This window comes from Eurytemora carolleeae, unplaced genomic scaffold, assembly GCF_000591075.1.
Source record: "Eurytemora carolleeae unplaced genomic scaffold, Eaff_2.0 scaffold1552, whole genome shotgun sequence".
In the NCBI taxonomy this organism is placed as follows: Eukaryota; Metazoa; Arthropoda; class Copepoda; order Calanoida; family Temoridae; genus Eurytemora; species Eurytemora carolleeae.
Window position 1 is genome coordinate 1,615 of NW_019397545.1, and position 15,824 is coordinate 17,438.

The 15,824-nt window shown below is 33.1% G+C and overlaps 1 protein-coding gene and 1 long non-coding RNA gene across 2 annotated transcripts in view; both read left to right on the forward strand.

Annotated features, from left to right (window-relative positions):
• Positions 1 to 8,559, forward strand: part of LOC111714831 (WD repeat-containing protein 20) — a gene marked incomplete at its 5' end in the record, with an annotated part of 10,079 nt that extends 1,520 nt beyond the window's left edge. The window contains 9 exon segments of the mRNA XM_023490032.1: positions 604 to 778; positions 2,901 to 3,008; positions 4,205 to 4,277; positions 5,008 to 5,071; positions 5,267 to 5,314; positions 6,067 to 6,137; positions 6,974 to 7,115; positions 7,799 to 7,886; positions 8,334 to 8,559. Of these exon segments, the coding sequence (XP_023345800.1) occupies positions 604 to 778; positions 2,901 to 3,008; positions 4,205 to 4,277; positions 5,008 to 5,071; positions 5,267 to 5,314; positions 6,067 to 6,137; positions 6,974 to 7,115; positions 7,799 to 7,886; positions 8,334 to 8,544 (980 nt within the window).
• A 2,273-nt stretch (positions 8,560 to 10,832) lies between these two features.
• LOC111714828 (uncharacterized) lies at positions 10,833 to 11,546 on the forward strand. Its single transcript, XR_002768087.1, has 3 exons — positions 10,833 to 10,891; positions 10,992 to 11,039; positions 11,494 to 11,546. It is a non-coding gene; the product is annotated as an uncharacterized LOC111714828 (long non-coding RNA).
• The last annotated feature ends 4,278 nt before the right edge of the window (positions 11,547 to 15,824 follow it).

Consider the following 15,824-nt stretch of genomic DNA (forward strand, 5'->3'; position numbering starts at 1 on the left):
TTAAATAGAACAATCACGTCTACAGTCCCTTTAAATAGAACAATTACGTCTACAGTCCCTTTAATTAGAACAATTACGTCTACAGTCTCTTTGATTAGAACAATCACGTCTACAGTCTCTTTAATTAGAACAATTACGTCTACAGTCCCTTTAATTAGAACAATTACGTCTACAGTTCCTTTAATTTGAACAATTACGTCTACAGTCCCTTTAAATAGAACAATCACGTCTACAGTCCCTTTAAATAGAACAATTACGTCTACAGTCCCTTTAATTAGAACAATTACGTCTACAGTCTCTTTGATTAGAACAATCACGTCTACAGTCTCTTTAATTAGAACAATTACGTCTACAGTCCCTTTAATTAGAACAATTACGTCTACAGTTCCTTTAATTTGAACAATTACGTCTACAGTCCCTTTAAATAGAACAATCACGTCTACAGTCCCTTTAATTAGAACAATTACGTCTACAGTCCCTTTAATTAGAACAATTACGTCTACAGTCTCTTTAATTTGAACAATTACGTCTACAGTCCCTTTAATTTGAACAATTACGTCTACAGTCTCTTTACATGACTAAACAATCCCTTTAATTTGTCAGGATCTGAAGAGGAGGTGGGATTAGGTTTACCCCAGTCTATAAACTCTCCACCCCCCACCCCTAGACTTCAGGCAGAGAAGGGGTGTGTCTCCTCCTCCCCGCCCAGGGTAGCCAGGGGCACCAGGGTTAGGCAGGGGGAGGAGGGGGACACGCCCATCAACTCAGAAAATCAAAGGTAAGTAATAATTATAACAAATAGGGTTTAAAAACAGAAAAAAAATTTCAGGATATTTGAAACTAGATGATCATTTATAATATTACTAGACTTGTTCTTGATTAAACAAATATTATTCCTTGACAAGACCTGTTACTTCTCTTGAAAGAACTTACACTTAACTAAGTAGCAAACCAATTATTATTTAAACTAATATCATTGACGTACATTAATAGCAAATTTACTAGTTAAACAAGTTTAAATATTACGCTACATAATCCTAGTTATTCAAAATTCACATTTGAATCTAAACACTCGCTGGGGAGACCTCAGCCATGCAACTTTTGCCCAATTAAGGGGTAAATTTCGCATGGAGGAGGTCCAAAAGTGAGGCATGGTTCAAATTTGGTCATGTGGCAAGGAACTTCGCGCCTTACAGTAAACGGTTGATGTAACTTTTCCCTAAATATAAAAAGAAGTCCAGGCTGAAAAACCAGGACACGGAAAGGACTTGAACCTCCAATCCACTACTGGAGCCCATTGTCATCCCCGCCCCTTGTGATTTGATTTGATTTAGAGTTGAATATTTGCCATAAACTTTAATTTTCTTATTTCTATATCTTTGGAATGGCTCAGCTACATTTTGCCTAGTCACAATTTGCCTAGTCACAATTTGCCTAGTCACATTTTGCCTAGTCACATTTTGCCTAGTCACATTTTGCCTAGTTACAACTTGCCCAGTCACATTTTGTCCAGGCAACAGTTTGCCTAGGTAACATTTTGCCTAATAACATTTTGCCTAGAGTAACAAAAGAGCGAATTTTTTGCCTATTCAATAATTTTTTCACAAAGAAATTTTCATCAATCCGAGATTTTTTTTCAATAATCCGAGAATTTTTTTTTAAAAATCCGCATATTTTTTAACAAAAACTTTGCAAATTTTTGAAAATCATTCAGTTTCCTTTAACCCAATCAGAAGGAGAGACACATTGGTAATGGCTGTTGCAGAAGCTTTCCATACCATGCCGAAAGCAGAAGATAAATAATGATAAATAAAGATCACCTGTATGTATTCCTATGTATACTCCATGATTATGTAAAATGAATTTGAAAAATATATATATGTATATCTGATACATGACAGGAATGTTAAAATTGCTGTACAGAAAACAATTCAATTCATTAATTTTAATTCATTAAAATTTATCTGGTTAAGCTTTAAAAAAATGTTTAATTCTTGACAAAATTTGTTTTTTATAAAAAATAGCAATAGGCAAAAAAACATGCTTTTGCGTTACCTAGGCAAAATGTTACCCTAGGCAAAATGTTACCCTAGGCAAACTTGAACTAGGCAAATCGTTACCTAGGCAAAATGTTACCTAGGCAAAAGTGAACTAGGCAAGTTGTGACTAGGCAAATTGTGACTAGGAAAAATATAGCTAAGCCCTTTGGAATACACCTAGTGATATTTCAAACTTTCTTTTTACTGAAGAAAAACTTCAAAAACCCGATAGTAGCTCTTTGAAAACATTTTTTTTTCTCTTTTGTAAAATATTTATAAATGAATTCCAAAAAATCCTAAATCTAAAAAAAGGTCAATTTACAGCAGTAACCAATACCCATCAAATCCTGATCTGATCAATGATTTGGAAGATATCGTCACATTAGCTTGAAAAGAGTTTATTTCTAATAATTTCCTCCAATTGTTCCTGCAAAACAAAATGCACAAGTCACGTTTGTAGAGAAACCACAATTTAGAAAAATTGATTTTTAAACATTGATATTTGATAACTCATTCATTCTTGATCCTAAAAAGCTAATAAGCAAACAAGCAAACACCTGTTTAAGTCAGGACTGAGACTTCGTCAAAAATAGCCATAGCAGCTAGTAATGTACCAATTGGTTACGACACTTGTTATTGGTGTGAATCGAATATGCCACTTGAAATTACGTCTACACTCTACAGCTCCTTTAAACCGTTGTTCATACAAATATTTATCTTCGGTTTTACATTTGCAAAATTGACAATTGGTGCAGCCGAGGTTTTCTGAATATAATGATAATTAATTTACAGCATTTTCATTTTTTGATAATGTTATAAAGGTCTCTTTAACAGTGTGTACATTAATGTTTTTATCTCCAGACCGATGTTGCCGGGTGAGAGGCGAGGGGCGGAGGATGAAGACCGGAGACGGCGGAAGGTTTCTTGCCGAGATTCCGCTGTCGAGGATCACAACGTTACTTGCTACAGGTTCAACTTGAAATTAATTTGGTTTCTACAGTGTTTTTTTTCTTCTGTATAGCACGATGACCTAAATGTTGCAAGCTCTTAAAAAAATATGAGAATATTGCCAATTACGTTGTAGGATGAATTCGAAAGATTTATACTAAGACAGATTAGAACCATTCATAACTGAATTCTGTCTTTTGGCTTATCAAAACAATGTCACTTTCATAACAATTTAAACTTATCAGTAACTACAGGGGAAGAAAGTTCCAAACCGTGTTTATGTTCCAAACCTGACACTGATAATGATCAACGTTTTAGTAACTCTCCTTGTCCCGAGTGCAAATATCAATTTAAAAAAAAAACTATTTCCAACATAGTATTAAGCACGGCGAAAACTAAAAATAACAATATCTACTTCTTTTCTAAAGTTAAAACATTTTTTTATAAAAACCCATTTTTGAAACAATTCAAGTTTTTTTCATTTTCGCAATTGTCACAAATTTTAATCTTGGACGCTTTTTGGAACTAATCTAAAGCTGTTTTAAATCTCGCGTTTAACGAAAGTAAATTGCACATAAGATTATATGTTTTGAATGAAAACTCTTTTAACTGAAAAGCTATTGAGAAGAATAAAATATTTTAAATATTTAGTATGTCCCTAGATAAACTTATTTTTCTCATACTTGTGCACGTAACATCTAAACTAGAGGAGCTCACGCACCTCTGCCCCTGTAGTGAAAGTAAATTCAACCTATATGAAGCATAAAGTCTGACCGCGTTAACCTTATTGCACTGGCTGGTCCTGTCCATAGAGCTAGGTATAGTACAAACTAGGACGGGAAAGGTTGACCCGGCTCGGAAATTTAAATGTACCACATGGTTGAACAAGCAATTTTGCATGACCTTCTCCTTCTTGTTTGTTTGCAGTGATCTACGTACAAATTTTCTGGTATCCAAAATAATTATTTTGTAGTATCTCACATTACCACAGGGAAATTGAGCTACAGATCGGTCAAAATGTGGAAATGTTGACCTAACCAAAATATTAATTGTCGAAAAATTGGAAATCCACCAGTAAAAACATAAAAATCTGCCAGATTTTACATTGTTATTTTTTAAATACGAAAAAGTGACTGCCGTTTTAGAATCAAAGAGCCATGTAAGACTGAAAGCCTAGTTGTATTTTATTAAAATTGCTGAAAGTCGTCTTCTTTTAGGTTCGGAAGTGTGGGACAGGATACAATGTTATGTTTATGGGATCTTACAGAAGACATACTTAAACTTTCACAGGTATCTATCTATCTTTCTATCCGTCTTTCTTTCTATCCATTCATCTGTCTACCTATCTGTCTATATGTCTATCTGTCTGTCTGTACGCCTGTCAATATAACAGTATGTCTATCTATCATTCATTCATCTGTCTACCTATCTGTTTATCTGTCAATCTTTTTATTATATCTATTTATTTTTATATCTATCTATCTATCTATCTATCTGTCTGTCTATCTATGCTATATCTATCTTTCTATATATCTATATATCTATATATCTATATATCCATATATCTATATATCTATATATCTTTATATCTTTATATCTATCTATCTTTATATCCAAGGTTATAACGCAAGGAAAGTTAATTGCAGTTGCGTATACTCTGCGTACATATTGAAACCAGTTCTCTCTGGGCGGAATTTGTAAACAAGAATAGATGCATCAGTGTTCGTTAAGTATCCGTGGAGGTTAAAGGCATTCAATTTTGATAATTTTGATAATTCACATAATAGTTTTCTATGACCAGAATATTTCATTGATTTTTTATGTGAAAGATGGATCCCATGTCAGACTTCGACATCCGTCTTGTGTTTACATTACCGCCCAAAGACAGTACACTGCAGTTCAAAAGATGCGTACACCTCTGAAATAACTTTCCTTGCATTATAACCTTGTTCATATCTATATATCTATCTATCTATCTATCTATCTATCTATCTATCTATCTATCTATCTATCTATCTAGAGTATGGTTAAGTGTAAGACAAAAAGTAAAGATGAGGCAAGTAGTGTCTCCTCAAAGGACTCAGGTTAGTTTATTTTTAAATCAAATTGTTTTCGGAAAAATTTTAAAAATGTAATTTTTTAAACTCCTTTAATATCCTCCTGAAATAAGAAAAGTATATATCAAGAACTTTTTTTATTGGACACTTTTTTTGATATTGACAATTTTCAATATGTTTATTGATTTTATAATTTCTAAATATTTGTTTTTATGTTCACAGGTTTAGTCGCAGATAATGGAAGCAGTGGTACTGGTTCAGTCAGTTCAGGAATATATTATATTCAGAATTGTTTTTCTTGTTTTTTTTGTTCGTGTTTTATTCATTATGTTATTCTTATTATTTTTGTTGTTATTGATTGATTGATTGATTGGAACTAATGGTAATGTTATTTTTTGCCCTTTTTATTATTATTATTGATTTCAATGTTTATTATTATCGATATTTTTTGTCATGGTTCTTATTTTTGTTGTAGTTTTTATTGTCATTGTTATTGTTATTGTTACTGTTTTGCAATGTTTGTTATTTTTATTTGTTATTATTGATGTTTTGTTATTGTTATTTTTATTGTTTTTGTTATTGTTATTGTTACTGTTTTGCAATGGTTGTTATTTTTATTTGTTATTATTGATGTTTTGTTATGGTTACTGTTTTGCAATGGTTGTTATTTTTGTTATTGTTATTGTTACTGTTTTGCAATGGTTTTTATTTTTATTTGTTATTATTGATGTTTTGTTTTTGTTATTTTTATTGTTTTTGTTATTGTTATTGTTACTGTTTTGCAATGGTTGTTATTTTTATTTGTTATTATTGATGTTTTGTTATTGTCATTGTTATTGTTATTGTTATTGTTATTGTTGTTGATTGTTATTGTTGTTGTTGTTGTTGTTTTTATTTATTGTTTTTGTTATTGTTATTGTTACTGTTTTGCAATGGTTGTTATTTTTATTTGTTATTAATGATGTTTTGTTCTTGTTTTTGTTATTGTTGTTGTTATCTAATCCTGATATATGAATGTATAGAGAAGCCTAGTTCCTCGTCAAGTTTGTCACAAAAACTTTCAACTTTAAACTTCTCTTCTCCTCATTCTAAGGAAGAAAAAACAATCCAGATAAAATGTTTCAAATTAAACTAAATTAAGTCGAAGTCAAATTAATCGTAACTTTCTAAATAAATGCAAAGAAAGTTGAATCAGACTAACTCATCCAACCCAAATCAAATCATTTAAATATTAAATTGCAAATATTCTGGATTTAATAAAATTATCGTCAATTAACTGAATGTTATGATTTGTTTCCTTTCTAAATGGATTAACTCTTTATTCTAAATTCATTAAATCTCCCTATTTTCTGAATAAATGATCACTCTCTTTTTGCTAAATTCATGAACACTCTCTTTTTACCAAATTTATTTTATCCATTAAAATTTCTTTATTCTAAATACATTAAAACTTCTTTATTCTAAATCCCTAAATCCATTAAAACTCCTTTATTCTAAATCCATTAACACTTCTTTGTTCTAAATCCATTAAAACTTCTCTATTCTAAATCCATGTAAACTTCTTTATTCTAAATCCATTAAAACTTCTTTATTCTAAATCCATGAAAACTTCTTTATTCTAAATCCATTAAAACTTCTTTATTCTAAATCCATTAAAACTTATTTATTCTAAATCCATTAAAACTTATTTATTCTAAATCCATTATAACTCTTCTAATCTAAATCCATTAAAACTTATTTATTGTAAATCCATTGAAACTTCTTTATTCTAAATCCATTATTAAAGCTTCTTTGTTCTAAATAAATTAAGACTTCTTTATTCTAAATCCATTAAAACCCTTTTAATCTAAATCCATAAACGCTCTCATTATTCTTAATTCTTAAACACTCCCCCTATTCTAAAAATAAAATGGTTTGGTTTGGTTGCAGGATAATGCCGGACACAAGCGAGCCTTCTCTCTGCCTGGTCGGGGAGAGAAGAAGGAGGGGGCGGGGAAGGGAGGGCGGGATACCGGGGGGCGGAGCCAGGGGTTCCCAGATACAGCTGTGCAAGATACATTAGGCTCTCCAGGTAGATTCAATATTTTTTAATGGATTTTAAAGGGACTGTAAGCGTAATTTTAAGTGACTCTTCATGCAAAGTTAGCAATGTTCGATTCACAACGGCACCCTTAAAAGCTTTGTCTGATTAAGTCAATTTTTTTAGTTTTGAAAACTAATTTCTTTCAGTTGTGGTTTGTTTGATTGCGCATTTCTACTGCAGGAAAACATATGGGAATTATCATAATTAAACACTTATATAAACCTCGAAAACCAACAATACCTTCCTTATTTTTGATCAGATAAAGTGGCAAGGGTGCCGTTGTGAATCGGGCATTGCCAATCTTTACATGGAGGGTCACTTGAAATTACGCTTACATGTTCCTTTAATAATAAAAATATATTTATCATCATTTAGGTGAGATTTTAAAAAGGTAAGAAGAAAATTTAAAATTTCCAAAATCTAGAATTCTCAGAAAATATAATTGATATTTTTATTTCGACTTTTGAAACATTAATGTTTAGGACGCAGTTAAAAAAAGAGAGAAAACCTTGTTTGGAATAATGATTTATATCTTTTAGAGCTGAATTTTTTTTTCAAAGAAGAACAATTTTTTACTACAGTTTTTAAATAAAAAGTTTGACATTTGTCTTAAACTTTCAAAATGTTGTCCAAATTTGAAAATAGTCCCTTTGAAATGTGTGAACATGTAGGATGCCCCCGGCTGCATGAGACGCCTGTTCTTGAACCTGCAGTTATGAAGAAAATAGCACACGAAAGACTTACTGCCTTGATATTCAGGTCAAACAGACAAAATAAACATCAGGGGACGAAAGTTTCAAACCGTGATTTGACCCAGAACTTACATTAGCATGATTTTTTTTCGTCCCATGAATTTTTCAGAGTATCAGTTGGGCAGTTATAAGTTGGATGGACTGATGGATTGTTTCACAATTTGATTGTTTTATTTATTGACTGTTTCAGCGGATTTACTGTTAGACTTTTTGACTGTTTGACTGTTTGATTGTGTGATCGTTTCACTGTTTGATTGTTTGAATGTGTGACTGTTTGATTGTTTGATTGTTTGATTGTTTGATTTTTTGATTGTTTAACTTTTTGATTGTTTGGTTGTTTGATTGTTTTACTTTTGTTTGATTGATTGTTTGATCGATTGATTGATTGATTGTTTAATAGATTATTCTGATGCATGTTTGTTTTTAGTTTTTTAGCTAATTGACTCCGTTACAGGGAGGAGTGTATAGTAACAGCATGTCAGGAGGGGTATGTGTGTACATGGGCCCGTCCTGGTCATCTTACAGCAACCCATCATCATCATCAACATGGTCAGCCTTCTCCAGGTAAATTTGCTGAACCTTGCCTGTCCCTGTTACGTATTAGACCACAACCTATCATATCATCATCATCAACATGGTCAGCCGTTTCCAGGTTAATTTGCTGAACCTTGCCTGTTCCTGTTACGTATTAGACCACAACCTATCATATCATCATGATCACAGTCAGCAGTCTCTGGGTAGATTTTCGGAACCTTCTTTGTACCTGTTAATTGACCGCAACCGATCACCATCATCATCACGGTCAGTCGTCTCCGGGTAGATTTTTTTAACCTTGCCTTTTCCAGATATTTGACACAACCCATCATCATCATCATTATCACTTGCTGAACCTTGCCCATCCCTGTTATTTGACCGCAACCTATCATATATCATTATCACAATCAGCCGTCTCAAGGAATTTTTGATGAACCTGTTATTGTTATTTGACCCAACCCATCATCATCATCAGCATGGTCAGCCATGTCCAGGTAAATTTTCTAAACATTGCCTGTTCCTGTTATTTGATCGCAACCTATCATATCATCATTATCACAATCAGCCGTCTCAAGGTATTTTTGATTAACCTGTTAGTTATATTTGACCCAACCCATCATCATCATCAGCATGGTCAGCCATCTCCAGGTAAATTTTCGGAACATTGCCTGTTCCTGTTTTTTGACGGCAACCAATCATCATCAACAGGACGGTCAGCCGTCTCAAGGTATTTTTGCTGTCCCTGTTATCTGACTGCAACCATCATTAGCATGGTTAGCTGTCAAAACTATTAGAAACTGGTTTCAAACTGGAGGCAGGTCCATTGTCCGATTCACAAGATTCCTAGATTGAAATTCTCACATTGTTTGTCTGCCTCTGTTAAGCAGAAATGCACAAGTTTCTTAATAGATAAGCCATATTGAAAATAATCAATTTTTAAAGTTAAAAGCGTGAATATTTCATTCACTCATGATTATTTAAAGCTTAACTCTTTTTTGATAAAAAATAGAGACTTTTTTTAATTTTAATTTGTCTAAAATTAGCTTAAAAAATTTGTTGTAAAATGTAGTCTTCATGTTTTCAACATCAAAATTTGCAGCCAAAAAAGTTTTTGTTTATAATTTGATGATTTGTTCAATTTCAATTTATAAGGTTAGTATAGATTCTGTCCGGTTTACTTCACAGTGTACACTTCTCCGTGTGCACTGTACTGCAATGGACTTCTGTACACAATTGTTTATTATTTAGGAGCTAAGCAGATTGTACAACGAAGAAAGATTGGTGGATAAAACAAAGGTAAGAAACATGAGCTTATATTTAAAGTTTTTTTTGGTCACACTTTGATTTTAGCGGATAAGCCCCCATTTTATACAATTTTTAGAAACTGTATACGGCTAATTTGAAACTTGTTGTGCACAAAATGCAGGATTCTTTGAGAATTCTGCACGTATTTTCCTGTTTAAGCTTTAAGATAATGCAATTTGATACTGAACGCTGTATGTTCCCTAGTCCAAGTCTAAAAAAATGCTAATCTAGGTGACCTGTATAAAATGGGCTCCAGGAAGAGGAGACATGTTTGTTGTGAGTCATTCTTCTGGGTACATTTATACCTACCTAGCAGATACAGAGTGTACTCCTGTACTACCTCAATACCAGGTACCTATAAGTCTACTTACCTACTCACCAACTTTCCTTCCTACCTACCTACCTACCTACCTACCTACCTACCTACCTACCTACCTACCTACCTACCTACCTACCTACCTACCTACCTACCTACCTACCTACCTACCTACCTACCTACCTACCTACCTACCTACCTACCTACCTACCTACCTACCTACCTACCTACCTACCTACCTACCTACCTACCTACCTACCTACCTACCTACCTACCTACCTACCTACCTACCTACCTACCTACCTACCTACCTACCTACCTACCTACCTACCTACCTACCTACCTACCTACCTACCTACCTACCTACCTACCTACCTACCTACCTACCTACCTACCTACCTACCTACCTACCTACCTACCTACCTACCTACCTACCTACCTACCTACCTACCTACCTACCTACCTACCTACCTACCTACCTACCTACCTACCTACCTACCTACCTACCNCATCTATTCATCTATTCATCTATTCATCTATTCATCTATTCATCTATTAATATATTCATCTATTCGTCTATTAATCTATTCGTCTATTTGTCTATTCGTCTATGTGTCTATGTGTCTATTCGTCTATTCGTCTTTTCGGCTATTCGTCTACTCGTCTATTCGTCTATTCGTCTATTCATCTATTCGGATATTCGCATATTCGTCTACTCGTCTATTCGTCTACTCATCTATTCGTCTATTCTTCTACTCGTCTATTAGTCTATTCTTCTTTTTATTTATTCACTGTTTTTAGGACGGAGTACTGCGAGTGTTTAATTTCGAAACTATGGAACTAATTGGTTCAGCCAGGTATCTTAACATCCTTTCATTCATTCCATTTTCTCTTGGTACATTTTTTGCTCATTGATGTTTACATTCTTTCGCCTTTTAATATTTTTTTAATTTTTAGATCATATTTTGGAGGATTGTTGTGTTGTGCTTGGTCTCCTGATGGAAGGTACTTTATTTTCTTTCTAGGGGGGGGCCTAAATTTAGTTGCAGGGTTAACCACAAAGATGAGTCTTTAGAAACTACTGTCGGGAATTAATTCAGTCTCTATTCATGGTTCCCAGCAGTTGTAAGCTTATTTCTTTTCTGCCAAAATATTTAGTTTTCCATTTATAAGCTTCTAGCCTATGTTACCTCTGGGCACCCACGGGTTCCCACAAAAAATTTCAGCCCATTCGTTCCAGCCGTTTGGCTGGCCAGAGGGAACATATATACGAATGTCTTGTTTTATTATATATAAGACTTTGAAGGCAGAAATCAAAAGTTCAGTCTTCCTATTATTGTAAATAAAGAGTTACAGGTCGTCATTACAGTCTTAGTCTTTGTGAGTAATCCTGTAATTAGAGAAATATTTGTCGAAAGCATGATTTTTTTTACAAAAACAGTAAATGTTTAATCTGTAGGTATATAGTGGTGGGAGGAGAGGATGATCTAATAGCTGTTTATGGAATACAGGTTTTTGATTTTAATTTTATTAAAGTGTATGACTTTTAACTAATCTTGAGCAGAAAAAATAATAGAAAGACTTTGATAACAAACTGGAAATAGATTTATTGATATTTCGTTTTTATTTGTATGCGTGAGCTTGTGCCCACAATCTTTATCCAAAAATAAACTATTATTAAAGTTAAAAAAATATACCTAACATGTTTCGGCCTTACAAGATACATTAAGCGCAAATGAGGCATCAATGCATTGACACTATTATTAACAAAACTGTTCACTGATGTGATTTTTTGTTAGGTGGTCGATCACTGCGCCTGACTCTGCCTATGTTACTTATTAGTTTAAAGAAAATTAACAAACTTTCTGGGCCGAGCTCTGCGGCTAGGACAGGCTAGGGACCAAGCTCTGTGGTTAGGACAGGCTGTGGGCCGAGCGCCGCGGCTAGGAATGGCTAGGGGGCCGGGCACTGCGGCCATATGTGCAATTATGTTATGTTATATATGCATGATCCATGTACAAAATTGATATATGGGGGGAGGGTCCAAAAATAGTATATTAGGAAATAACCAAATTTAAAATTCATGACTGCTTCTTCATTTATTTCCGTGGTATTTTGACTAACTGGTATGAAATGGAAGGGAAACTACGCCTGACACAAAAAAGTGAAGATCAAAATAAATTATTATTATTCAAATCTTTTTATTGGTCAAAAGTACAAAAACAACAAGTAAACTTTATATATATATATCAAAGATAGGTACATTTTGATTTTAATATTTTACATGGAACATCTGTTTATTTATGTGGAAATCTTAGAGATTTGGTAAATGACACAATTTTCACTTTTATTTTGAAGTTAAGTAAATTCAGTAATGACAGTAAAATGAGCTGACAACATTCAATGAGGGCTCGTAGGGATATGTTTTCACTTTTCAGTACAAATAAAGACCAATTGCAACAGAGGCCGAATCTAAGACGGTGATCCGAAAAAACATAAAAACAACAACACGAGATGCGAATAACGTACATGAATAAAGAAAAAATAGGAACAATAAAAACAATAAGGCGATACACCATTAAGTAGCCAATGGAGTCTCGGTTTGGAGTGTTAACGAGAGGTATTTTAAACATGAGCATTAATGATAGACCACTGTAGAACGAAGAGAAAAAAAATGCTTACAATGTACATTTTAAGGTTTTAGTGTAAAGTATAAGTAGAAAAGATCAGAAGCAGAAACTGTGACAGGGATCAGAAGGAATTGCCAAAAAATGCTAAAATTGGAAAAATAAAATGATTAGGCGATTCACCATTAAGTAACAGTATTATCTCGTTTTGAATTGTTGGCGAAATGTGTTTAAAACAAGGTAGATTAATTATGTAAGGACTAGTTGCATGAGATCCATGTATTTACATAATCTGCGATTAGTATTTTACAGAAACATAAGATAGACCATTATTAAGGACTAGTGAGACTAGACTAGTTGTAGTGTTTAAAAGTCTCAAATCTAAGATCTTACAGTTCAAATGTTGGATTCAATTGGTGGATTAAAGTATTCGAAGCCTAAATTTAAAACTTTAAAGCTTTTCAATTTGATAATTGTTGTAGTTTGAATTTTCAGTTTTAAAATTGAATTCTTAGAATTCTCATTTGACCAATTTTTAAGGAGAATAATTCGGACACCTTATTTATAGCGTTTCATCGTGAAAGAAAAGTATAAAAAATATAAAAAATGTTGAAGGAAAACTAGAACGGCGTTTCACCAAATTAATTGAAAACAAAAACTATAAATAAACATAACAAATGGCGCTTCACCGCAATATTAGAATGTGCTTGATAGAACTGCAGCTTTAACGCATAACCTGTGCAAACTTGCACTTTTTGGAAGAGCTGGACTCCTGCTCTAGTTTACGTTTCTCGATTTCAAGGCTTTTATCCTTTGAGATCAAAATAAATGATGCAACATTTACCGCGTTGAGTTTGAGAAAAGTCTAGATCGTCTTTGATTTATAAATTTTAGGATTCTCACTCTTTTTAGTTCATCGGGACTAATTTTTTAAAAAATAATTTTACTCTACATTAGCTCTGTTACACTTTAATAACAACGGGGCCAAAAATCTTTGAAATCAAAATTATAAAATAAAAATACACTTTTAGTTTTTAAGTATTAAAGTTGCAGTCTCTTTCTATTTTGAAAATAGTTTGCGGCATTGTATCGTACTCTGCCAACACCAATGAAAACATAGATTGCAGACAGGAATTAAATTTATGCGAAGTAAAACGCCAAAATACTTTTCACTGATGAAATTGATGATATATATTGTTAAGAGACACTCACTTATGTATGTATAATATTTTGACATTGATTTGAATCATTTTTTAAAATTTTTGTGAACTTTTAATTGCAAACTTTACGTCGTATGTACTTTTATTGATTGTTTTATAATTTGTCAAATATTTTGTAAAGTTTCATTTTAAAAATATTTGTCATTTAGTTAAGCTTTTCGACAGTTGTTAGCAACAATTATGTTGATAATATTATAATGTTTAATTGAATTTCATTCATTTAATTATTTCAGATTTACAAAATAATGCACTAAATATCGTATTAAAGGCTAGGCAGCAAACTTTCTATGTTGTTCAGCATGAAGTTTTTATAGGTGATTGAGGCACAGAGCTAGCTTTAGATTCTCAAAATTTGTTGAAAAGTCAAGATTGAATGTTGTCCTACATTTTCTAAATGTGCAAATTGAATATTTTCAACTGTGGTTTTGTGAACATTGAAGGAAATAGTCAGCATTCAGCATTTCCAAGAATAGAAATTGATTTACCTTTCCCTGTTTACTCAGATTAAGTTATAAAGGGTATCTTTTGTAATAGGACATGCCACTCGTTAAATGCAAGGCCACCTGAAGAAACCATCCACTTCTAGATGGTGTTATGCCATTTAATGAAAAGAATATTTATTGGTTTATTAATTTCTAGAATATATTAGAAAATATTTCCACAGATTTTCTAGAAATTAGAACAAATATAAACTACAGTCGTTTTTTATATATTAATGCAATGAAGATTACTTTATTTATTAATTTTGATTTTTTTCCAAGCTTTCAAACAGGAAATTATACCCATATATACCCATATAACATGGAAACAAAAATGCTGCCAATTAACAGCTTCTCTTTGCTTACTCGTAAACTTGATATATAAATAAGCTTGTTAGAAATTAAAACTAAAGTAGAAAAGTCGTCTTCATTGTATTGATATAAACGCTGACCACTGTTGTAGATGAACGCGAGGAACTAGATGAACTAGAGGAACTTGATGAACTAGATAACCTATTAGATGAACTAGATGAACTCGATGAGCTAGATGAACTACATGATGTCTGGACAAGGCCTGTGTTCCCCAGGGGATCTAGGGGGAGCTGAGGGGGGAAGAGATGAACTTAAAACTCAGGAAAATATGGATTAACACATGGTTTCACCAACCCTCCTTCCCCTTGAACCCTTGACCCCTTTCCCCTTTACCCTTTACCCACTACCCCCTTGACCCCATTTCTCCTTGATTCCCTTTCCCCCTTGGCCNCCCTTGATTCTCTGTCCCCTGGCGCTATTTCCCTTTTTTCCCATTAATCTCCTTCTCCTTCTCCTCCTCCTTTGTAGTAAAATTCTTGGACCTTCTTGTCTCCTAATTCGTTTATTTTGTTTTCTTTAACGTTGATGAAGACATAATCAGTGAAAAACGCAAGATTTTTTTGGCAACATTAAAAAAACAAATTTGAAAATATGAAATCTTTTCTTTTATAGAACTATCGTGCTTTCATAATAATTCTATTTCGTTTTTAACAAATTTGCAGCAATCAATCTTAAATATCTATTACAAGGGAGGCAATAACCCGTGATTTGGCCCAATTCTGACACTCAGTGTCAGGTTTGGAACATAAGCGCGGTCTGGAACTTGTGTCTCCTGGAATAATCAAATTACTTATTTTAATCCTGTTTCCAGTTTATGACGAGGGAAGGACTATACAGACTAATGACCTTAGAAGATTACTCAAGGAAATAATTCATTCTAGTGTAGTGAATACTTTCTACAGTTTTTAGTTCTTCAAACCGATCACTGTAAATTAGTATTAGGGGGTGGGGTGCAGCCACAACAATTTTAAATCCCCTCAAATCTTCTACGCGACAACCACAACAATTTGTTGTAATCCCCACACATCTGCTACGCAACAACCACAACAATTTGTAATCCGCATTACAAAATCCAACGCTCAATTTAAGGTC